This window comes from Eptatretus burgeri, chromosome 13 (assembly GCF_056783735.1).
Source record: "Eptatretus burgeri isolate ZD-2024b chromosome 13, Ebu_testis_v1, whole genome shotgun sequence".
Classification (NCBI taxonomy): domain Eukaryota; kingdom Metazoa; phylum Chordata; class Myxini; order Myxiniformes; family Myxinidae; genus Eptatretus; species Eptatretus burgeri.
The window spans coordinates 78,398,589-78,423,916 of record NC_140973.1 but is presented as its reverse complement, the minus strand read 5'-3'; the positions used below and the strand labels follow the sequence as shown (position 1 = coordinate 78,423,916).

At 42.3% G+C, this 25,328-nt stretch overlaps 2 protein-coding genes across 3 annotated transcripts; both read left to right on the top strand.

The window, feature by feature from the left end:
- Window positions 1-3,018: 3,018 nt before the first annotated feature.
- On the top strand, window positions 3,019-22,087 carry RPL29 (ribosomal protein L29). 2 transcript variants are annotated; one of them, XM_085853267.1, is made up of 5 exons: window positions 3,393-3,518; window positions 3,684-3,842; window positions 4,169-4,222; window positions 5,492-5,556; window positions 21,402-22,087. In XM_085853267.1, exons 2-5 carry the CDS (start codon window positions 3,803-3,805, stop codon window positions 21,945-21,947), a joined length of 705 nt encoding a protein of 234 aa, XP_085709393.1. In that variant the 5' UTR covers window positions 3,393-3,518; window positions 3,684-3,802; the 3' UTR covers window positions 21,948-22,087. The 2 variants fall into 2 exon arrangements, with proteins under 2 accessions (XP_085709394.1, XP_085709393.1); XM_085853268.1 differs by lacking the exons at window positions 3,393-3,518; window positions 3,684-3,842 and adding an exon at window positions 3,019-3,074.
- Window positions 19,665-21,501, top strand: LOC147014864 (uncharacterized). The gene is made up of 2 exons (XM_085853270.1): window positions 19,665-19,834; window positions 19,967-21,501. The coding sequence occupies exon 2, from the start codon at window positions 20,190-20,192 to the stop codon at window positions 20,634-20,636; it is 447 nt and encodes a 148-aa protein (XP_085709396.1). The 5' UTR covers window positions 19,665-19,834; window positions 19,967-20,189; the 3' UTR covers window positions 20,637-21,501.
- Window positions 22,088-25,328: the final 3,241 nt, after the last annotated feature.

Here is a 25,328-nt window from a genome sequence, read left to right as displayed (position 1 = left end):
CAAACCAGGGGACAAAATTCGTCCATTTTAGAGCCCTCGGAGGCAAGGGCTTATGGTAAAACTTTTAGAATTCATCACCTAACTGTATTATCCCGGCAGAAATGTATCTATGGATAGATAATGACCCTATAATCACTGTGTTATGAGGAAAAAATTCTAAATTCCATATTTTCAGGAGGGCTCCTATAGTTTCACCTTATTTTAGCTCGTTTTGGCCAAAAAAACATTTTTAGCTTCCTATAGAGTGAGCAATATACATCCCAGAAGCTATCTGATGCCATAATTGAAAAATTTGGATGCCAATTAGTAAATATTTGCAATATTAGCTTTCTAGAGGAGTCCATTATAAAATTATAAGCCACTGAAGTTGGAAAAAAATGCGTTTCTCACATTTGGCATTTTTTAGGGCCAAATTTCAAAGGTCTCTTGAGATCGATATTTTTTAAACTATGAGGAATTGAAAGCTAATCTTTTGCATGGTGGGTAGAGCCATATAGATCGACATTTAAGAATCTTTCCAGCAAAATCTGAAGTGACCTGGGGACCCTTAGGTGAGTTGGCACGGAATGACCCCTCAGGACATATTGACTGATTTAGCTTAGGTCAGGGGTCAAAGGTCTATTAGTGCAAAAATCGATAATATGCGAGAGCTGGAGTGTCTTCGTGCCAAATGCTACTCCTCCTCGGGTTATGGTCGGATAGTCATGAAAATTCACACTAATCGTCTGGAATACATTGTGCACAAACCATCGAGCCGGATTTTCGATTTAGATCTTTGTTCACCTACAGCACCCCCTCGAACTTTGGGGATTTCCGATTTCAAACCGCATTTTCGGTACTTTTCATTCAAATGGATACCGAGTAGTTATCAGGAGATGGAACTGGATGAGATTTGATATGCATAATGTTAAGGTGATTCCCTATCCGCTATATGACATCCATTTTGCTCTATATCTTGTAGTTTCCATGCTCGGCGACCCATCGCCGCCTTCCGGCTTGTTTGTTTGTTTGTTTGTCTGTGTACAGGTTTTCTCAAAAAGTTGTGGACGGATTCGGATGAAATGTTGTGCGCAGGTTGGGTGTGTGACAAGGACGAACTGATTAGATTTTGGTGAAGATCCGGATCCGGGTCTGACTACGAAAAATTTTCAGTGATTCTTCACCATTGAGAGATCGGGCCAAAAACGATACATAGCATGATATCTCAAAAAGTTGTGGACGGATTCGCATGAAACTTTGTGGACACGGTGAGTGTGTGACGAGGATTACTTGATTCGATTCTACTGAAGATCCGAATCCGGATCCGAGAATTTTTTCAAGTAATTCTTGACCATTGAAAGATACCCTGAAGATCCAAAAGTACCAAAGGATACCGAGCACCCAAAATACCCCGAGGAACCAAAAGACCAAAGTACCCCGAGGACCCCAAGACCCAAAAGACTCTGACCGAAAAGACCAAAAAGTCCCTGAGGACCGAAGACCTTAACACCATTTGGGCCCCTTTTACACTCTTCAGGCAGTTTTGACAGCATTGACCATTGAGACAACTTGGACATTTTTATGTTACAAATAAACATATCACCAATAATATAAATAAATTTGTATAAAATAAAATAAAATAAAATTCGTGTAAATCATGACAACACAGCAAATCTGTGACGTCAATCACTGCAACGATGCGAGGAGAGCGAGCCGATCCATGCTGACTGGTGAATAAGAGTAAAATTAGCAAAACACGTGTAAATATGGCTAATAATAGTGTTGGACAAAGTGCAACTAGTGCATGCCCGTACGTGCGTAGCTGTACGTGGAAAAAAAAATTAAAACCGCATGCCAGAAACAAACACACAGGCCGTTCCTTCGCTGTTGCGTGCCTGTACGTGCAAAAATAAAAAAGACGAATTGTGACGTCATAGCACCGTGTCCTGTCATTGGTTTGCTAAATAAATGGCCATGACTTGGGAACCACTTGTCCGATTAATATCAAACCTTGAAAAGGCACATCCTCAGGGCCCCAGCAATATAGCTGGCAAGTTTAATTTATGGTTAATAACTGTAATGTCCGCAGAAGTCAGTCTCACTCCTTGAAGTCCATTAACAAGGTTTATTGTCAGCGAAAGGCGAAATCATTCGGTATGAGTGTGTGACGTCACGCACGCGCCATTCCGGGCCGTGACGTGCTTCCCACACGCTCCGCCCCTTCCGGATCCGGATGGAAACCGTTGAAGCTTCGAATCGCACAACAAAACGAATTACGACCGGTGAGATTACAAGGATAAACAAGAATAACCCCATTAACTCATCACAATATGTCACAATAACTATTTTCTGTGAAGTTTGAAAATATAGGTTCAACAGGTGTAAATGTTGTTGTTTCAAGCAGTTTAATGTTTAGTTTAACAGCAATAAATGATTTTGGTGTATTTTTTTTTTTCCCGGAATCCATCGAAATCGATTTTTAACCCGAAACAATGAATATACTATGTTTAACTATACGTTCGAAAATCGCCTTCCACTCTTATTTCTGAAAAGGAAACCTTAGTATTTGTTTATTTTTTGAACACGGCCTTTTAAAATAAAAAATACAAAAAATTTCAAAAAAAAGGATAGATGTACGCGTACGTACGTACACGCAGTGTATAAAATGTAATTGTTGGCCATTTTTGTGTTTTCATCTGAAGAACAGTTTACCTTAATCTTGAAACGAAAGTCTGAAAATCTCTATTTTTACTCTTTTTTTTGTTACTGACGTTTATCAGTACAATTCATTTTCTGATGAAAAAAAAAAAAAACACGTATTTTAGCACGAATCGTTTTGGGGTGTGTTTCCGTATGTTGTTAGTCCGGTTGGTGATTTGTTCTTCTCAAAATTCCCGTTTCTTGGTATGATCGCTGTAGTAGTACGTGACTATCGTATACCCAAGGAGTGATGATTATATTTCGGTGCACACAGTGTGTGTGATTCCCATTCACGAACAAACGGAACGTTAATCGGATTAACATTTACTTCCTTTCCAGTTTCTCTCTCCCTTCCGGTGGTGCTCGTGCGTTGCGCGGTTTCTCGTCTCTGAGAGGTAGGATACAATCCACCACAATCGCCGTCATTGACTTCTCTTCCGATGCTTTTTTTCATGCCTCCTGTATTAAGAAATGATACTTTGTTTAAATATGTCGCGTTTATGGGTTTATTACCTCAGGAAAAGTTTCTTTCGTCGAGTCCGGGTTGTTGGGCCTAACTGGTGATAGTGACGTCAGCATTTGGGGATGAGCATTTTAATTTGCACTGACCGTCCGTCACCCACGAACACTATTTGCTGCATCATCATCGTGTAGATCGGAAGATCTACAGGACCACCTTTACTTCCGTCGACCTGATGATTTTTGAAGTGAAGGCCATTGTGTGCCGGTGATGCCTCACACCTTGCTCTGTTTGAGTGCAAAACAAGACCATAAAGATCATTGAGATCTCCCGCCATGAAGCAGAGTCGATGGGCCCACCGCTTTCACATCGCAGACAAGTCGGTGGTCTCTGTGTCTCTCTTTCTCTTCTCTCTTTTCTCTTTTCTCTTTTCTCTCTCTTCTGTTTTCTCTCTCTCGTCTTTTTCGACCATCAGTCCCCATCTTTCAGGTTTTGCAACCTCTGCTCTTTCCATGCTGTGCCCCCAACCCCCATGATCGTACAGAGTGCACGCAGACTACCCAGTGCACTCCCTTCTGGTGAAACTCCCAGGATCGCTGCTCACCTCCACTCAATCGTTCTTCCCCACCTGTGGAACCAACTGTCACATTGTGATTGTGATGCATGATTGTGGTGGAGGTGGATGGTTTTGCTCATGGTGCAGGTGATGCAGGGGAGGGTTTGGTATATTTTGTTTACGAAGCGTTGTCCATTAATCGATCGAACCACAATCCGTGGCATTTGTTGCCGAAAGATTATTTTGATTTCACTTCATATATTTATTTTTGCGCAGCGTTTACCTCAAATCCAATGTTTTTTTAAATGTGTTTTCAAAACCAAACGATTGGGACTCGTCATGCAATCCATCAGAGTCAAAGTGTGTTGCAGATTTTAATAGATGCCATGAATCTGTGTGTTGTGGTTTTAAGTGGTTGTGGACACTTGGGTTGGGTGATTAATTTGTTGTGCCTGATGGGTTTGTGTTCACAGTGTTGGTGGTGAACGACATGGCCAAGTCAAAGAACCACACCACTCATAACCAGTGTGAGTTCAGTACTCCAGAGTGGGGGGATAGGGAGGTGTGGGGAAGGGGGTGGTTTTGGGGTGTGTGGGGGAGAGGAAATGGAGGTGGTTTTAGGGTGTTGGGGGGAGGAGATGGAGGTGGTTTTGGGGTGTGGGGGGAGGAGATGGAGGTGGTTTTGGGGGAGGGGAGGAGATGGAGGTGGTTTTGGGGGAGGGGAGGGAGGTGGTTTTGGGGATGTGGGGGGAGGGGAGGGAGGTGGTTTTAGGGTGTGGGGGAGGGGAGGGAGGTGGTTTTGGGGTGTGGGGGGAGGAGGTGGTTCTGGGGTGCAGGGGGGGAAGGGGAGGGAAGGGAGGTGGTTTTGGGGTGTGGAGGATGAGTTTTATGCATTTCACTGGAAGATAAAATGGATAGTAATATTGTTTATTGTGGTCAATAAACTAAATTGTAGTGAATTTGCAGTCCCAATGGAATAGATACTTCTTCGGGGGAGTTAATTGTTTGATTAATAGTTTGAGTCATTGTTTGATGAATAACAATGCTATATTAATTTCAATTTGATTATTATTACAGCGTGGCGACATCGCGCTGTTAAATAATTGGCTATTCTGTCCTGTGTCTTCTGTCACACTTATTGTTGGGTGTGATGCGGGCGGAGATTGCCGGGTGAATTGTGGGCGGTGTTAATGCGGGAGAGCGATGTTTTTTGTGCTGAATCGTTTTCTGTGTGACGCCGGAAGTTGATTTTTCTGAATAGGAAGTGATAATCTTCCTGTTCCGTTAGTTGTTGACGCGCAGCGTTGTAACTTTCGTTCTTCATTGTTTTTCACCAGAAGTGTTTTTAAAACGTCTTGTGGAGGTGATTTCTTCCTCTTTTTTTTTTTTTTTTTGGTGACAAGTGGTTATTACATCGCGCTGTTATATAATTGGCTATTCTGTCCTGTGTCTTCTGTCACACTTATGGCCCGCATACTCCCTTTGATCTGAGGGCTATAAATATAAATTTGTCCAAGGTCACAACTCTTCCCATCATGCATGTTAATTCACCATGTCTACATTTAAATTTTATAACTGCAAAATTGTTTCATCATTCTTAACCTTTTACTGCCCCCAGCCACGCGATATCGAAGTATTCTCTTCTTGTTATTATTTATAACTGCATTGCCATGTTCATCTTATGTCCTCTCTCATTAACTGCCTCAACTGTGACTGATTACTGTAATTTGGTGTAAATTGTCCTTAATTTGATTTTCATGTGGAAATGTTATACTGATTGTGTTCCTTTTCTGTAGCCCGTAAGTGGCACCGCAATGGGATAAAGAAACCCAAAAAGCATCGGTATGAGTCACTCAAAGGGGTACGTACGTTCCCCCTGCCCTGCTGAATTACTTTTAACTATGTCTAGGGATTATCGATGGAATTACCCTGGTAAACTCCAGAAATGGGGTTTTCAGAAATGATCGTCAAAGTTTGTGGCTCACATGTTGCACCATTTTTTGGACTGCCGTCATGCCCACCATCTCTGTATGAACTGGGGTCATGCCTTCCACCTTTGTATCGACCAGGATCATACACATTTTTGTGGACCGTGGTCTTGCCTTCCACGTTTTTTGTGGACCGTGGTCTTGCCCTCCACGTTTTTTGTGGACTGAAGTGATGGCCCCCATGTTTCTTGTGGACAGGGGCCCTCCCCGCTGCTGGGTATCCTCCAAGGAGGGTGTGGTGAGGTGGAGAGTTTGTGCAATTGGTGTGGTGAATGAAGTTGCTTGACTCTCACATTTGGTGGATTTCTTCATTTTAACCTTTTTTTTGGCTACTAGTTGGTCATAGATACCAGTTGGTGAGTGAAAGTATTTCGCTACACCATTAATGATACCAACCAAGGATATTTGGATGGGGGTAACATGTGAATAAGATAAGATTAGATCCATTTCATTTTTTTATGCCTCCACTGACTAAGTCGCCAGAGATGTGTTTTTTTGGTTGTCCGTCCGTGATAGGTTTTCGTTCCTGTGATGACTTAAGAATGGCTGAAGTGATCCAAATCCAACTTTGTACAAGTATGTATAATGATGTAAAGATAAACTGATTAGATTATGGGGTCAAAAAGTCAGAGGTCTTGTTCGGTAAAATTCTGTTTCACACTGACTTCTGAACCAGTGATGGGATTTTGACCAAACTCGTGTGTGTGTGTGTGTGTGTGTGTGTGTGTGTGTGTGTGTGTGTGTGTGTGTGTGTGTGTGTGTGTGTGTGTGTGTGTGTACAGTGGTGCCCCCAGAATCCGAATTTAATTCGTTCCAAGAGGCTGTTCGGATTCCAAAACTATTTTCCCAATAAGAAATAATGGAAAGTGAATTAATCCGTTCCTGGACCCCAAGAAAACCCACTTTCAACTGAAATTACCCATGTTTAAGGTAAAATAAGATCACCATGCGCAATGCCAAGCCTCAGCTGGAGTGGTGTCAAGCTCACCGCCATTGGACTCTGGAGCAGTGGAAACGTGTTCTCAAGAGTGATGAATCACGCTTCACCATTTGGCATTCCGATGGATGAATCTGGGTTTGGCGGATGCCAGGAGAACACTACCTGTCTGAATGCATAGTGCTAACTGTAAAGTTTGGTGGAGGATTAATAATTGTCTGAGGCTATTTTTCATGGTTCGGGCTCGGCCCCTTAGTTCCAGTGAAGGGAAATCTTAATGCCACAGCATACAATGATATTCTCGATGATTCTGTGCTTCCAACTTTGTGGCAACAGTTTGGGGAAGGCCCTTTCCTGTTTCAGCATGACAATGCCCCCATGCACAAAACAAGGTCCATACAGAAATGGTTTGTCGAGATCGGTGTTGAAGAACTTGACTGGCCTGCACAGAGCCCTGATCTCAACTAGTGTGTTTTGGTTTTAAGTGTGAACCTCATCACCTTTGGGATGAATTGGAACGCTGACTGCAAGCCAGACCTAATCGCCCAACTTCAGTGCCTGACCTCACTCATGCTCTTGTGGCTGAATGGAAGCAAATCCCTGCAGCAATGTTCCAACATCTCGTGGAAAACCTTCCCAGAAGAGTCTCGAGTCTCGAGTTTGGTCTCGTTTTTAGGTCAAAGTGAGAGTAAGAAAAAATTAATGTGGGCAGAGGCATATCAAATGATCTCGCAATGTCAAATTATGTCTAGTTTAAATCTAATTGTATTTTCTGCTTTTTCAGCCCCACAGATCATGTACAATTAATGAGTATATTCTATGGTCACCAAACCGTACATACACGTTCTGGTTATATGAACACGAGATTGGAATTGACGAACATTTAGATTCAGAGATTTTTAATTTCCCCATGTGCACGATGCGAAGTGGGATAAAGAAATTCGTTCAGTCTGTCTGTCTCTGTCTACCTCTGTCTACAAACGTCAGTTTATGATCGAAGAACAACATCTAAATCGAATGTTATAATTTGAATACTTATCAGAACATGAAATTAGAAAACTAACTTGTAGTTTCGCAGTAATTTGGCTCTTAATTCCTTCCTGATCGTGCAAGTGCCAATAGTGAGATCAAATTTTTCTTACTCTGTCTGCCTGTCTGGCAGTCAAACAAAATTGGAAATCATTCCAAACAGGAAACTTGGTTTTTAAGGATGTCGTAAGGGACATAAACAGGCACGAAGAAGTAATGTAATGTGCTAAATAAGGTGGTGAAAAAAAACCGTGCACCAACTGCAGTAAACTTCCAAAAAATTTTCTCCAACTTTTCAAACATCTATTTTTATTTAAATTGAATGATGTACTTGAACACTGCAGAACACAAATCGCCTTTTTGCCATTTTCAAAACCATTCTGTTTAGCAGTACTTGGGCAAAATATTGTAGCATTTTACCTCTTCATGACCAATAACATTTGCCACTTCCAGACTCTGCCCATGTCCTTTTTTTTTTTCTTCTTCTTCTCAAAACCATGGGGTTAGGTGTTCTATGAACTCTTGTTAGGGTTGCAAGCCCTTTCAGGTTGGGTAACCTGTTGTTTTGTTTTTTGTTTTTTTGTTTATTATTATTATTCTCCTGGCAATTTTCGGTTGTTTTTTTTTTTGCTTTTTAATTCATTTTCTCAGAAACCGCAAGTCTGATTGACACACAATTTTCACCGTAGTATGTCTTGTGTTTTTTTTTTCGTAGAAATTTAAGTGAAAATTATGATGTCATAGGTCACGTGGTATGGGCACCATCTTTGAAAAACCCAAAAAACACTTTGGATGGATGTCTTTTCTGGAACCGCTCACTGGAAAAAATTGAAATGTGGCTCATTGTCAAGATCTCTGCAAGGGATATGTGTTAACCATGACGTCATCGGTGAAGTATTCTGGTGAAAATTCGACACATAGAACGCTGCATCTGAAAAATTTGAAATTTCTTGTGCGTCACCTATGCATCTAACAGAAGAAAAAATGTTGTGATGTCATAGGTCAAGTCATTCGGCAGCCCTATTCTTTTGGAAATTTTTTTTTTGAAAAACCTTTACCAAAACAGCTGAACAGATTGAGGAAAAACATTACACGTACTTTCCCCAAGACATGGGTGTACAAGTTTGTTAATGACTGATAGGTCACATGGTTTGGTGGCCTTATTGAATTGACCCTAAAACCATCAAAAATCTTCCCCAGAACGGCTGGACAGATTGAGGGGAATCTTCACAAAAATGTCCCCAAGACAAGATGATATAAGTTTGTTAATGAACAATACAGGATACAAACTAGAGGGGGAGCACTCGTTAGAGTGCAAAACCTCCGCCGCCAATACTGCTGGGTCACTTAAGTGAACCTGATATCCTATTCATTGTAGGTCAAAACAGATCAGACTCTACTGAACCACGATTGAATAAACTAAACTAGATCGCCGCGCATGTAGAAATGCCAAAAAAGAAATCGAAATTTTTTTGAAAAAAAAGTTGCAAAATTTCTGTTTCTTTTGGGGGGGGTTGGAAATCACTTAAAACATGTAGAAATGCAAAAAAAATTCAAATATTTTTCAAATAAAATCGAATTTTTTTTGAAAAAAGGTGCAAAATTGTTTTTGTTCTCTCTAACAATTTTTTTTGTTGGAAATCACTTAAAACATGTAGAAATGCAAAAACAAAAATTCAAATATTTTTTTTAAATGGCCGCCATAGCGGCCATATTGGACTTTGGACCGAGTCCAAAATCTAATGGCATGATCCTTGGACCATACCTAATCCCCCCACCAAGTTTCGTCGAAATCCGTCGGAGTTTTTCCGTAATACTGTTCACAAACAAACAGACAGGGGTGAAAACAGTAACCTCCGTCCATCTTCGATGGCGGAGGTTAACTGGAGGGGGAGCACTCGGTAGAGTGCAAAACCTCCGCCGCCAATACTGCTTGGTCACTCAAGTGAACCTGATATCCTATTCATTAAATTTGACGTCAACAGTGCTCACAGAGTTATAGTTTGCAACTTTCCCTTTTACTTTTAACTTTTACATACTCAATTCATTCGTCATAACTTGATTCCTTGAGACAGAAATTGATTTTGTCGTGGGTATATCCACCTGAACTTCCAAAATCGGCCGCAATTATAATTTTGGCATGTTTTTTTTTTTGTTGGAAATCACTTGCAACATGTAGAAATGCAAAAAAAAAAAAATCGCAATTTTGTTGGAAAAAAAATTTGCAAAATTTTTGTTTTCTCCAACAATTTTTTTTTGGGGGGGGGGGGGGTGGAAGTCACTTAAAACATACAGAAATGCAAAAAAACAAGAAATCGAAATTTTGTAGAAAAAAAGTTGCAAAATCTTTTTTTCTCTAACAATTTTTTTTGGGGGGGGGTGGTTGGAAATCACTGAAAACATGTAGAAATGCAAAAAAAAAAAATTCAAATATTTTTTCAAATTGTACGCCATAGCGGCCATATTGCATTTTGGACCAAGTCCAAAATCTAATGGCATGATCCTTGGACCAGACCTAACCCCCCACCAAGTTTCGTCGAAATCCGTCGGAGTTTTTTTCCGTAATACTGTTCACAAACAAACAAACAAGCAAACAAACAGAAAGGGGTGAAAACAGTAACCTCCGTCCATCTTCGATGACGGAGGTTAACAAGTGCTGAAAAGTGTGGAGGCCAGTACACACCCCTGGCGAACTCCAGTAACAACTGGAAGTATGTCAGAGATGGTACCACCACATCTCACAGCACTCTCAGCACCAGAGTAGAGTTCAGACATCAGATTGATCAGTTTTAGTGGCACCCCACGAAGACTAAGAATCCTCCAGAGGGCATCCCGATTCACTGAATCGAACGCTTTACAGAGATCAACATAGGTTGCATGCAGCCCCTGCCGAAACTCTCGTCTGCATTTGGTGAGGACCCGAAGAGCAAGGATACAGTCAATCTTTGACCTCTTTGGTGTAAAGCCTGACTGCTCTGGACGCTGGTGCTCAAGCCGATGGTGGCGAACCCTATCAAGAATTATTTGAGCAAATACCTTGCCCGGCACTGAGAGCAGCGTCAACCTTCGGTAGTTGTTGCAATCTTGGCGATCACCCTTCCCTTTCCAGAGAGGGACAACAAGGCTCCTCTTCCAGTCAGTTTGGATGATGCCTGTGTTTCAGGCAGAGCAAAGAACTGCATGCAACGACACGAGTACAGCATTTCCATCAGCCTTGAGAAGTTCAGCATGGATGCCACAGATTCCTGGAGTTTTACCCCATTTCAACCGGTTCACCGCAGCCTGTGTTTCCACAAACGAAGGTGGACCACAGTTGATTGGAGGGTCAGCAACAGTGATTGTAACACCCCTGACGTCCAACTCGGAAGCTGGTGGATCAGCCTGGTACAACCGCTCAAAGTAACTGGCCCAGCGGGCCTTCACTTCGGACTCCTCTGTTAAGAGCCTTCCACCCTCTGCTCCAACTGCAGTACACCGAAGGATGGGCTGAGAGGAATGCAATGTACAAATTCCCCTGTAAGCAGGACGAGAATCACTTGACCACAGGTGATGCTCTACCCCCTCACAGATTCCTCACACATAGTTTTATGCCTCAGCTCCCTGAACAGCTCAGCTCTGCCATTCAGCCTGGCCCTGCAACTCTGTTCAATGGTATCCAGTGTCCCTTGAGAGAAAAAATTATTCTTCGCCCTACACTGAGTTCCAAGACATCCACCAGCAACATCAAAGATGGTTATTGAAGGCACTCCACAACTCTTCAGGATCTCCCAAAGCACCCAGACCCCCCAAATCTCTACTTGGCTTGTTCGCAAACTCCTCAGCTACCCTCTCATCCTTGAGCTTGCCAACATCCAGCCGAGGCTGGGATGGTACCATTCTCCTGGATTTATGCTGTAACTTCAGAGTTGTTACAAGCCGGTGGTCAGTATTGAGGAACTGAGCACTCCGGTAGACCCTGCAGTTCTGGATCATCCTCCAGCGACCATCAATGAGCACATGGTCAATCTCCTTTGCCATACCACCAGCGTTGGAATACCAAGTCCAGCGATGAGCTTGTGGGCGCTAAAACCATGAGCAGGCCACACTAAGTCCATGACTTCTTGCAAAGTCAAGGAACTTGGTGCTATTCAAGTTCACAGTTCCAGACCCATGGGGACCAACACGCGTCTCGTAACCATCGCTATCAGTTCCAGTCGATGCATTGAAATCCCCCAAGACTGGAAGTGTATCTCGTCTGGGGCACTGATCAACCACAGACTCGAGCGTGGCATAGAATGCATCCTTCACGGTGAGATCACTCGCCTCAGTCGTAGCATATACAGAGACCAGGGAAATGACACCCAAGGAGTGACGAATCCTTTGTCTCATAATACGCTCGTTGACCAGTGTTACCTCAATTATCATTGGGGTCAGCTTATTGGACACAGCTACAGCAACTCCTTGGGCATGGTAACCATCAGAGCGACCATACCAGACCAATGGTCGCTGTAACCACCCGCCATGATCTCGCCTCAATCCGGTCTCCGAACCTCAGAGTGCTGCAATACCGATGTCCAAACTCTTGAGCTCAGATGATAACAGACAGGTGATCATCCTCTTAGGGATAGCACATTCCAGGCACCCACCCGAAGGGACCGCCTCAGGTTAACCCAAGGAGACTGCCGTCTGGTGGACGACACCTCAGCACCACTCTCCCGCAATCTGACTCGGGAATGTTACCCCATGGTTTACCTCCTATCATCAAAGATTGGAGGTCCCGAAGCCTCTCTCCAATCCCGTCATCCGTTGAGCTGCCCTACGAAGGTAAACTGCACAGGAGGTACTCCCACTGAGTGGGTTTTCAGATTTTTTTTATGCTTCGAGAATGTTTTGCGGAATGTCGGGTTTTACGATGGCCGGAGTCCAAATCCTGCCACCAACCTCCTCATAAGAAGTAACCCAAATGCAGGACGACGTCCGCAGACACTGTTGGGCAATAGATATGGATGGCCGTTGGCTCATAAGGAGCTCCTCCGCCCTTTGACAGGTTTTGTTTTTAATCCTGGGAGTCCATATCCAAACACCCTCTTCACCAGAAAACCTGGTGGGGGAAACGGTTTAGTCGCCAATAACCCGACCATGGAACAGGTTAGTACAGGTTTACATGATGCCTGAAGCAAGTCACAGATCTGATCTGACCTGACAATAGGGTTTATTTTTGAAATCCTGACAATAGGGTATCATGGGTTCATTTACAAATCCACCTTACGAGCAGGGAGCAGCTGCTGTTTATCGCACACGATAATAATCGCTGCGTCAATGATTCGGCTTTAATAGGAAGTTTTTCAGGAAATAGTTTCACAAAATAAATAAATTTATTTAATTCCACTGTGATTTGCACACTGAGAGATCCATTGTATATTATATAGTCTTCAGGTAATGAGTTAATGGGGTAATTAATTTGGGTCACTGTACTGAGGCAACTGAGTTAATCAGGTAATTACAATTCTTGATATGGTGGTGGAAGGGAATTGTTGTGGTGGGGGAAGGTGGTTTTGGATGTGTGGTTTGAAGGGGATGGTGTGAACTGTGAAGTTGAGGTTGGGAGGTGAAAAGACAACGAGACGGGTTTGAGATGGAGGCATGTGCAGCCAGTGTATTATTAAACGACAGAGATTATCATTGAACCATGGTTTGTCCCGAGGTTTCTGCTTCATCACTATCTCCAGAAAGCATCCTTTGTATTGCATCATGAGGGCACTCTGTAAAATTTCTACCATTTCATCAGTCTTATCGGAAGAGTAGAAATCAGCTCAATTATACTCTGTATTCCATTGGCCAAAATTATGGATAGAGGATTCATGAAAAGGACTTTTACCTGGTGTATTTCAAGGGTTGAATTGAATCATGCGGTCAGGCTATAACAACACAGTGATCACAAGATATAATTGGGGCACTGAAGTTTCACTTTGATGAAGTGTTCCAGAGGAAACATTATTTAATATTTTCTTTCAATCCAATATGGCTGCCAAACCATGTGACCGACGTCAAAAAAAAAAGGTGGGGAACTTTGTTCGTCATGGATAGGCGGTCACATGTGTAAAGTTTTTGCCTTGATCTGGTAAGCCGTTCTGGAAAAGATTAAAGCTTTTAATTTTCAATCCAATATGGCTGCCAAACCACATGACCTATGACATCATAAATTCAGATTCTGCCTGGAATTTGGTAGGGGATCATGCTTGTGAAATTGCATGTTGATGGGATAAGGTGCGTTTTTCTATCCAAGATGGCAACCAAACCACGTTACTTGAGACATAATTTTACCCGATATGCAGCAATGGCATTAGCTGATACTTGCAAAGTTTCGCTTCGATCGGATAAGTGGTTCCAGAGAAAGCATTTAATATTTTTCTTCAATCGACTATGGCTGCTAAACCGTGTGACCTGTCTACAGTTCATTATTAAACTCCGCCATCAAAGATCGGAGGTTACTGTTTTCACCCCTTTCTGTTTGTTTGTGAACAGTATTACGAAAAACTCCTCGACGGATTTTGACGAAACTTTGTGGGGGGGTTAGGTATGGTCCAAGGATCATGCCATTAGATTTTGGACTTCGTCCAAAGTCCAATATGGCCGCTATGGCGGCCATTTTGAAAAAATATTTGATTTTTTGTTTTTTTTTGCATGTCTACGTTTTAAGTGATTTCCAACCCCCTCCCCCCCAAAAAAAAAATTGATAGAGAAAAAAATATTTTTGCAACTTTTTTTCAACAAAAAGTCCATTTTTTTTTTTTTTTTTTTTTTTTTTTTTGCATTGCATTTCTACGTGTTATAAGTGATTTCCAACAAAAAAACATGCCAACATTATAATTGCGGCTGATTTTGGAACTTCAGGTGGATATACCCACGTAAAATCAATTTCTGTCTCAAGGAATCGAGTTATGACGAATGAATCGAGTATGTAAAAGTTAAAAGGGAAAGTTGCAAACTATAACTCTGTGCGCACTGTTGACGTCAAATTGAATGAATCGGATATCAGGTTCACTTGAGTGACCAAGCAGTATTGGCGGCGGAGGTTTTGCACTCTACCGAGTGCTCCCCCTCCAGTTAACCTCCGCCATCGAAGATGGATGGAGGTTACTGTTTTCACCCCTTTCTGTTTGTTTGTTTGTTTGTTTGTGAACAGTATTACGGAAACTCCTCGACAGATTTCAACAAAACTTGGTGTGGGGGTTAGGTCTGGTCCAAGGATCATGCCATTAGATTTTGGACTGGTCCAAAATCCAATATGGCCGCTATGGTGGGCAATTTGAAAAAATATTTGAATTTTTTTTTTTTTGCATTTCTACATGTTTTAAATGATTTCCAACCCCCCCCCCCCCCCAAAAAAAAATGTAGCAAATTTTTTTTCAACAAAATTTCAGTTTTTTTTTTGCATTTATACATGTCATAAGTGATTTCCAACAAAAAAACATGCCAAAACTGGAGGGGGAGCACTTGGGGGAGTGCAAAACCTCCGCCGCCAAAACTGCTGGGTCACTTAAGTGAACATTATATCTTATTCATTAAATATGATGTCAACAGTGCTGACAGTTATAGCTCTTTTCTCCAACATTTTTTTTTTGGGGGGGGGGGTGGCGGTTGGAAATCACTTAAAACATGTAGAAATGCAAAAAAAAGAAATCGAAATTTTGTTGAAAAAAAAGTTGCAAAAAATTTTTTTTTCTCTTACAATTTCTTTTTCTCGGGGGGGGGGGTGGGGTTGGAAATCACTTAAAACATGTAGAAATGCAAAAAAAAAACTTTTTTCTCTTCCAATATTTTTTTTGGGGGGGTGGAAATCACTTCAAACATGCATAAATGCAAAAAAAAAAAATTTTCTCCAACAATTTTTTTTGGGAGGGGGGCCAAGTCCAAAATCTAATGGCATGATCCTTGGACCATACCTACCCCCCCCACCAAGTTTTTCGTCGAAATCCGTCGAGGAGTTTTTTCCGTAATACTGTTCACAAACAAACAAATAAACCAATGTCACCCGCAGGGTGACCCGTATCTTGCCAAAAGGTGACCACGTGTGACTTCTTTAAGGTCACACTGAGGTGAACAGAGCTGCTATCCACCAGGAGCAACTCCTTGAGGAATATCTGCCTACGAGATATTCTGATGGCAATCGTTCTACAGAGTAACCATGAAAAATGTGTTTGCCTCATACCGTCACCAAATGACGTCATAAGGTCTCAAGCTTGACATATCTAGAACGCACTCATCGAGGTGTTCAATTTGAGGTACTACACGATATGGTTCCTAAAACTTGAAAATTTGACCTTGGGGTCGAATATGTTTGACCTCAGGCACTAACCATGAAGGTCAAGGCCAATCACCACCAAAAACGAATCAGCTGAGCGCCAGACCATGAACTACATTCCCATAAAGTTTGGAGACGATTCGATTAAAATTACTTAAAAAATAAGGGTTTCGTCGACTCCCCTGATTTGCGACAAAGTGACCTTGACCTTGACCTTCAAAATTTTATGCGCTGAAAGGGACCTGTATAGGCCTCTGATATGCGAAGTTACAAAAATTTCCAATGATAACTGTGCTCTGCAGAGTGATTAGTTGTACCTGATTAGACAAAAAACAAACAAACAAAAAAAAAACAAATGAAGGTCAAGGCCAATCGCCACCAAAAATTGATCAGCTGAGCGCCATACCATGAACTATATTCCCATGAAGTTTGAAGACGATCCGATCAAAATTACTCAAAAAATAAGGGTTTCGTCGACTCCTCTGATTTGCGACAGTGACCTTGACCTTTGACCTTGACCTTCAAAATTTTGTGCGCTGAAAGGGACCTCTATAGGCCTCTGATATGTGAAGTTACAAATATTTCCAATGATAACTGTGCTCTGCAGAATTTTTTATACGTGATTACAGACAAACAAAACAAAAAAAAAACATACAAGCTGACTAACATATCTTGCAAAAACTTCATTTTGGCAAGATAACAAACAAACGGGTGAAAACAGTAACCTCCGATCTTCGATTGCGGAGGTTAATTATGATTTTGGAACTTCAGGTGGATATACAGACGTAAAATCAATTTCTGTCTCAAGGAATCTAGTTATGACGAATGAATTGAGTATGTAAAAGTTAAAAGTAAAAGGGAAAGTTGCAAACTATAACTCTGTGAGCACTGTTGACTTCAAATTGAATGAATAGGATATCAGGTTCACTTGAGTGACCTAGCAGTATTGGCGGCGGAGGTTTTGCGCTCTACCGAGTGCTCCCCCCTCTAGTTAACCTCCGCCACCGAAGATGGACGGAGGTTACTGTTTTCACCCCTTTCTGTTTGTTTGTTTGTGAACAGTATTACGGAAAAAACTCCTCGACGGATTTCGACGAAACTTGGTTCGGGGGGGGGGTGGGGTTTGGTCTGGTCCAAGGATCATGCCATTAGATTTTGGACTTGGTCCAAAATCCAATATGGCTGCCATGGTGGCCAATTTGAAAAAATATTTGAATTTTTTTTTTTGCCTTTTTACATGTTTTAAGTGATTTCCAACCCCCCCCCCAAAAAAAAAAAATTGTTAGCAAAAAAAATATTTGCAAATTTTTTTCAACAATTTTTTTTTTTGCATTTCTACATGTTATAAGTGATTTCCAACAAAAAACATGACAAAATTATAATTGCGGCTGATTTTGGAACTTCAGGTGGATATACCCACGTAAAATCAATTTCTGTCTCAAGGAATCTAGTTATGACGAATGAATTGAGTATTTAAAAGTAAAAGGGAAAGGGAAAGTTGCAAACTATAACTCTGTGAGCACTGTTGACGTCAAATTGAATGAATAGGATATCAGGTTCACTTGAGTGACCTCGCAGTATTGGCGGTGGAGGTTTTGCACTCTACTGAGTGCTCCCCCTCTAGTTTGGACTGGATTCTGGGGAGGATGTCGGAGAGATCAAGTTGTGGTGCATCATTTGGGAGTGTCAAGATATTTGACCTTGATTTCGCAGATGATGCAGTCATCTTTGTGGAGACTTAATATATCATTTTGGGGGCCCTCGAGGTGCTGAATGAGGAGTCGGATCTGCTAGGATTCTGGGTTTCCTTGGTCAAAACTAAGAATCAGGCTTTCAATGATATCTTGGATGCTGTTGTCCTGTCTGTGCTTGTTTGTGGTGAGGATGTTGAGGTTGTGGAGAGATTCACTTACCTTATCAGTGATATTCAGGTCTCTGCTGGCTGTGAGCCTGAGGTCAACAGACGTCTGGGTTGGGCCTGGGGAGTCGTGGATTCACTGGATCATGGGGTGTGGCGCTGCCGGTACCTGTGCGGAAGGACGAAATCCCGAGTTTTCAGGTCGTTGGTGCTTCCATTCTTGCTCTATGGATGTGATACTTGGACTCTGACCAGCGATCTGAGATGGAGACTTAATTCCTTTGGAACCAGGTCTCTTCAGAGAATCCTTGGCTATCGCTGTCCAGACTTTGTGTCCAACGAGCAGTTGCAGAGAGAGACTCAAATGAGATTTGTTACCTGCATAGTCCGTGAGTGTCAGCTGCGGCTGTATGGACATGTGGCTCGTTTTCCTGACGCTGATCCTGCTCACCAGATTCTCTCAGCGAGGGAGTCTCGTGAGTGGAGGAGGCCAATGGGCCGACCATGTGCCTCGTGGTTGTTGCAGGTTGATCGACATCTCAAGGAGATGGGGATGGGCCAGGCATCTGCCTGGGGGATGGCCAGACTGAGGCCCCTGGAGTACCGGCAGAAAGTGGACGCAGTGACGCCCTGCTTTGGCGCATGCTCCCATACCTGACCATTATACCGTTTTTCCGAAAAAAATTGGAATGAAAAAAAATAGGCTATATACCGAGCTGTGATAGTGTGATACCAACAATGAACAAATCGAAGAAAGGTGTTTACAATCTTTAATACCATACATGGACTACATGATTTAAAAAGCTCTGATGGATTTGGCTTCACCTGGAACAGTGGAACGTCAAGATGTACCACAAAGTACAGTGAGTTTTAACTTTTAACCCTCAGTATCCGAGAACTGAACAAGCAATCACGTTTTTCTTTGCCCTCGTGATTGGCTTTAAAGGTCTTGTTTTTTATTTATATGAATCGGATGTGCTTTAGAAATCCTGTGCAGTGTCGGTGATCTGCGATACGGGTATGGAAGCAAAACTGGCACAGCATTTCGTGATGGATCTTGATTACCAATACCGATCCTGCTTTAAAACAAAATCATTTTGAATACAAGTTGAAGTTGACAGTAAAATAACCACTTTCATCATTGGGGGGCGAAGAAAGCCCCAGGTGGGAATACTTTGGAAAATTACCATGTGCCAATGATATGTACGCCGTATATGAATACGTAATGACCATTTGTGTATTTTTTGAACCTGCGTAAAAAAATAAAATTTTTAAATAAAAGAAAGGAAATCTATATTCCTCCTTTGGATTTGATAAATAACAGGAGGGATGATAACACAGCAAAACAAGTGAATATAGACAGTGACGATGTGCGAAGAAATTCCTTGTGGTGAAAGATGACACTGGTCAACAACAAATTTGTTGTCTGCATTTTTTAAGCTGATTTAGGACGAATCTGATGCGCTGAATCCAAAACTCACATTAGTTTTGTTCAATCAGGTCAAGTTTTTGAGATATGGCCACATGTCGTTTTTTACATTTTTGTTCACATGTACGCATGTGTGGAGCATTTTAGAAGAAGTTGGTGGGGGTAAAATGTCATGTCAAATAATTGTTTTGATTGGAAATAATTATTTTAATGACGAAGTATTCAGGTGCGATAGTTCTGGGTGATTATGTCGAAAAGGGATCAGTTTGAAGTCATAAAACCTCAAAATCTTCCAAAAATTGGTGAGGCAAAGCATAAAGTTCGTGGATCAAAACTAAAGTTAATGGGGCAGATTTTGTAATAATGTGATACAAAAAAGTTGTATTTCTTGAAATAACGAACTCTGAAGAATGTACAATACCTACATGCGCCAATTTATGACATGCGCTTCTGCTCAAGCTTGGAGTGCCACAGTACGAACCCAAAGATTGGAGACTGTTCATTGACAGCAGCAAGCGATCACTGAAATGTGTTCTGCTACACAACGGCAACCAGTTTGCCTCTGTACCCATCGCTCACTCGACTACACTGAAGGAGAAGTATGAAGCGGTGAAGTACGTGCTGGAGAAAATTGGTTATGATCAGCATAAGTGGTTTATTTGTGTTGACCTGAAGATGGTGAACGTTTTGTTGGGACAACAGTCTGGCTTCACCAAGTACCCATGTTTTCTGTGCATGTGGTATAGTAGGGACCGTGCTCAGCATTACACGAAGAAGGACTGGCCTGTGCGGGAGGAATTGGTGCCATGCAAAGAAAGGAACGTCATCAACGACCCTCTGGTGGACAGAGACAGAATACTCTTCCCACCGCTGCATATCAAGCTCGGCTTAATCAAGCAGTTCACCAAGGCTCTGGACAAAGATGGTGACTGCTTCACTTACTTGTGCCAGGCTTTTCCAGGATTGACCATGGAGAAGTTGAAAGCTGGCATCTTTGATGGTTCTCAGATCCGTCAGCTCATCAGAGATCCAGAGTTCAAAAACTCAATGAACGAAGTGGAACTGGAAGCGTGGAAGACATTTGTTTTGGTTGTGAAGAACTTTCTTGGCAACAATAAGGCCAGAAACTACGCAGAACTTGTCAACAACATGCTGACTGCTTTCAGAAACCTGGGCTGCAACATGAGCATCAAGATGCACTACCTATTTTCACATATGAACCGGTTTCCTGAGAACCTGGGTTCAATGAGTGACGAGCAGGGGGAGAGATTCCATCAGGACATGAAGGAGATGGAGACCAGGTATCAGGGTCGCTGGGACGCAGTCATGATGGCTGACTACTGTTGGAATCTGAAGAGAGACCTCCCTGCCGCTGAACATTCCAGGAGTTCGAAGAAACGGAAGTTCAAGCCCTGAAGTTTGAACAGTGGTGACGCAACATGCAATTTACTTGTACTTACCTTTATCAATGCCCACCATTCAGATGACAGTAATTGATGTTTCTATCATGTAATCAATAAATATTGTTGGCAAAACATTTTTTTTTTTTAAAAACATGTTTAGGATGATATGTGTTGACAAAAATCAGCTGATAATGCCACAAAAATGTAATTGATTTTGTCACAAGATCTGATTTTTTCAAATCAACTTAGCACAAAAACCTGACCTGATGGAGAGAAACGGATGCCATTTCCTGATTCAGCAGTGCCAGAATACCCTAATTCACTTGTAGAAATCTAGACAACATTCAGAAAGTAAAAAACTTGTTGACCAGTGTGATCAGTGTAGTAATACAACAGGGAAGAGATTAAGGGACATTAAATACAGAGGGATAAAAAGGGGATGACAACAGACCACGGTTCCTCGGTTGATGGGAGCTCTTCATGTACACAATCCTGGCAGCTGCTAAGCGGGGTGCCACAAGATAATATGCTTTATTCTAACATTGATTACATGAAGTATAACATTAATCAACAAGTTGATCAGTCGTGTTAAAGTTTGGTGATTCAACTTCAGAAACATTGACCCTGTGTTGCAGTTTGACTCCTATGATTCAACGAAGTTGTTGATGTTCGATATATTATATGTGATGTGTCAATTTTGTTTGGAAAGAAAAAAGCCACAAGTTTGAAGTTAATTCCTAATTTCCCCTTCACTGGTTGCGTGATGTATGAACTGCAGGTGGACCCTAAGTTCCTGCGCAACTTGCGCTTTGCCAAAAAACACAACAAGCGAGGTAAGAAGAAGATGCTGCTTAACCAGAAGCAGGAGATGGAAGCAAGACAGATTCGCATCTTTACAGCTTCAGGAATGCAGGCGGCCGCAATGGCTCTGATTAAGCAGAAGCAGGCCGAAACGGCGACACTCAAGCAGAAGCAGGCAGAAATGGCGACACTCAAGCAGAAGCAGGCCGGAACGGCTCCACTCAAGCAAAAGCAGGCCGGAACGGCTCCACTCAAGCAGAAGCAGGCCGGAACGGCTCCACTCAAGCAGAAACAGGCCGGAACGGCTCCACTCAAGCAGAAACAGGCTGGAACGGCTCCACTCGAGCAGAAGCAGGCCGGAACGGCTCCACTCGAGCAGAAGCAGGCCGGAACGGCTCCACTCAAGCAGAAGCAGGCCGGAACGGCTCCACTCAAGCAGAAGCAGGCCGGAACGGCTCCACTCAAGCAGAAGCAGGCCGAAACAGCTCCACTCAAGCAGAAGCAGGCCGAAAAGAAGAAATGAGAGGCACCTGTTAAACAGAAGCAGTGAGTGACAATTGTACAAAGTTTGATTCTGTTGGTGGTGGTTGTGTATGCCACTTGAACCATTTATGATGGGACTTTGTCAATAAAACGAGATGGACAACTTTTGTTGTCATTGGATTTTTGTTGAACCTTTAATTTCAATATTCACTCGAGGACCACATGAGTTTTTGGTTGCGTTAGAACCATCAGGCAGTTTTTACATGGTACTGTATTTGCCAAATGCATGATTATTATGAAAAAGGTGACCATGGCATTGCTGAGTCATTTATACTTCATGTTTGAAAATCAGAGAGTGGTGGTGCTGTCATCCCCACAGATGAGTATTAGTTTGGATAAAACTCCCAAGTGTAACCAACATTTGCCAAAGTAAAGTTATATATACTAGTACGTGCCCGTACGTGCATACACCCCCCCCCCCCCAAAAAAAAAAAAAAAAAAATTTCAAACAAACACAGGCCATTCCTTCGCTCTCATAAACGACGACTGGATTGAGGCATTGTGTTTATCTATAAATGCGCATAAGAAATCGAGAAATTATTAGAGTACATTGTCATCACTATCCGGAAGTGGTGCGTGTCCGTACGTAATGTTCATCATTCCACGAATTATCGCTTGAATTGAAGTAACAACTGCTGTGATACTTACACACAGAGTTAATTAAAATCAAGTTTACCTCCCTGTCTTTGCTTGCCATGATATTCGCTGCCATTGACCATTGCCACTCCTACGCAACGGTAACTAAGGCACCGATCCCCATCGTAACCGGCACGTGACGTCATCGTCGGCCGGCCGCGCACCGGCCTATGCAGCCACGCGTCCTTTCATTGGTTGGTAAATAAATGGCCATAACTTGGGAAGCACTGTCCGATTAATATCAAACCTTGAAAAGGCACGCACTCAGGTCCCCATCAATATAGCTGGCAAGCTTCAATTAGATCGGACCAGTGGTTGTCGAGAAACAGCGGTCTCACACACACACACACACACACACACACACACACACACACACACACACACACACACACACACACACACACACACACACACACACACACACACACACACACACACACACACACACCTGGAATTATAGATAGATACAAGGCAATCTCCACCCGCAGACTTTCTCTCCGGTCGCAGTCAATGCATGGCTTTTAATGGCGTTCTCTCATCTCTTCTTCCTGTCCAGGCTGGAGTTCCTCAAGGCATTGTTCTTGGCCCTTTCCTTTTTCTGGTTTTCATCAATTATCTCTCAGACTCTGGAAAATCCTCTTCATCTCTTTGCTGATGACCACCCTCTGGTGCACCATCTGCCATCCCTCTGATCAGCAGGCAGCAGCCTCTTCACTCTCTGCAAATCTGAATAAAATCACAAGCTGGTCCAACACGTGGAACATGTCTTTCAATCCTGACAAACACACACCCTCACAATGTCTCTCTGAAAGGACCATCTGGAACCCCCCACCCCATCTACTTTCTCAACAATGCCCTTGAAGTCTCTTCATTCAAGCTTTTGGGTCTCATTATCCGCCATGATCTTTCTGGGGAAAGCCACATCTTCAAGCTGGCCTCCAAAGCCAGTCGCCAACTGGGCATCCTACGCCGTGCAAAGCCCTTCCTTGGCACACCTGAGCTTCTAACCACTTACAAAACTTTCATCTGCGGTTGGATGGAGTACTGCTCTCCCCTCTGGGGTGTTGCTCCTGCCTCACACCTAGCTCGAGTTAAGGCTGTGGAAACCAATGCTTTTAGGTACTTTCAGGTACTTTCAGGTACTTTTAGGTACAATGCCCTATTACTCGTACACTGGTACTCATTTCGCCAACCTCGGAAGGATGACAGGCTGAGTCAACACCCTGGTGTTAATTTATCGAAAAACGGGGATTGAACTCGGGACCCTCGGATTTCATGCTACCACCCTAACCACGAAGCCAACACCAAGCTTACACCATAAATTATCGTAAAGGGGATTTGATTGTCTTTCAGACAACTCCTGCTAACTGGACTTCTTAAGATCCCCAAATTTGACATGGAGATGAAGATCATGGGATGGTGGAAGGAATTTTTGTTGTCGGCACGGATGGAGGTCGTGCTGTGGGAACAGGAGGACGGTTGATGGACCAAGTGCTCAAGTGAGTTTTTTTTTTTGTTTGTTTAAAAAAAAATGCTTTGTGAAGAGGAGGAATAGATTGTGATGAAGAACAGGTGGGTGATTTAACTGAGAGATGAGGAAAGAAGCATTTTAAAATGTATTTAAAGGAAAATGTGTTTCCTTCAATGAAGATTCAGTTTGGAGATGTTGAGAAAAAGGAGAGATAAAGAATGAGGTGCAGGAAATACAGGTAGAAGGCAGAATGAGATCATGTGTTGGATTGAAGAAAAATTTTTATTTTTTAACCGAGTAGGGGAAGTAGGATAATGTTGAAAAGGCAGAAAGGACAATTTTGTGGAGAAAAACTCAAAACTGAGAGAATTTTGCTCCTGGCTGTCTGAATGCACCTTGGCTACAAGAAAAATTTGACAAGATGGCACAACAAGGTATGATTTAAAATGGGAAATTGAACAAAAACACCAACAGCAACACAGGGACAAAACAGGAATTGCACTCGATATTGTCTACCTCCACCAGGCTGAGTAGTTTACATTTTGTATCCACTGATGGGTCAGATCTGGATTCGGACCTCCACCAAAGTCTAATCAGCTTGTTCTTGTCACCGACCTAACTCTTCCACACATTTTTGTCATAACCTGTCCACAACGTTTGAGATCATGCTACATATCATTTTTAGCCCTGTCACTCACTCACTTTAAAAATTCTCAGATCCGGATCTTCACCGGAATCAAACCAACTCTTTTTTGTCATGTACCCAACCTGTCCACCAAGTTTCGTCCAAATACGTCCAACTTTTTTTTCGATATCGTGCTATATATCTTTTTTTAGCCCTATCTCTCGATGTTGAAGAATTACATCATCTAAAAATTCTCGTATCGAGATCTTCACCAAGTTCGAATAAATTTGTCCTCGTCACACACCGAACCTGTACACCAAATTTCAGCTGAATCAGTTCATAACTTTTTGAGATATCCTGTTCACACACAGACAGAAAAGAAAACAAACAGACAGACAGGAGTGAAAATATAACCTTCCATTTTTGGTGGTGGAGGTAAATATAACAGAAAAATGTGATGGATCCTTTTTGGAAAACTTCACTTTGATTTAGGTGGAAGGAGCAGCTGTAGATTCATCCTGCATGTGGAGTAACCCTGAACTGGAAGTCAAACCAAAGCTTTAGGAATAATGGTGAACCTGAACCAAAAGTCAAACCAGAACTTGAATTAAAAAATGAGGTTAGGTTAA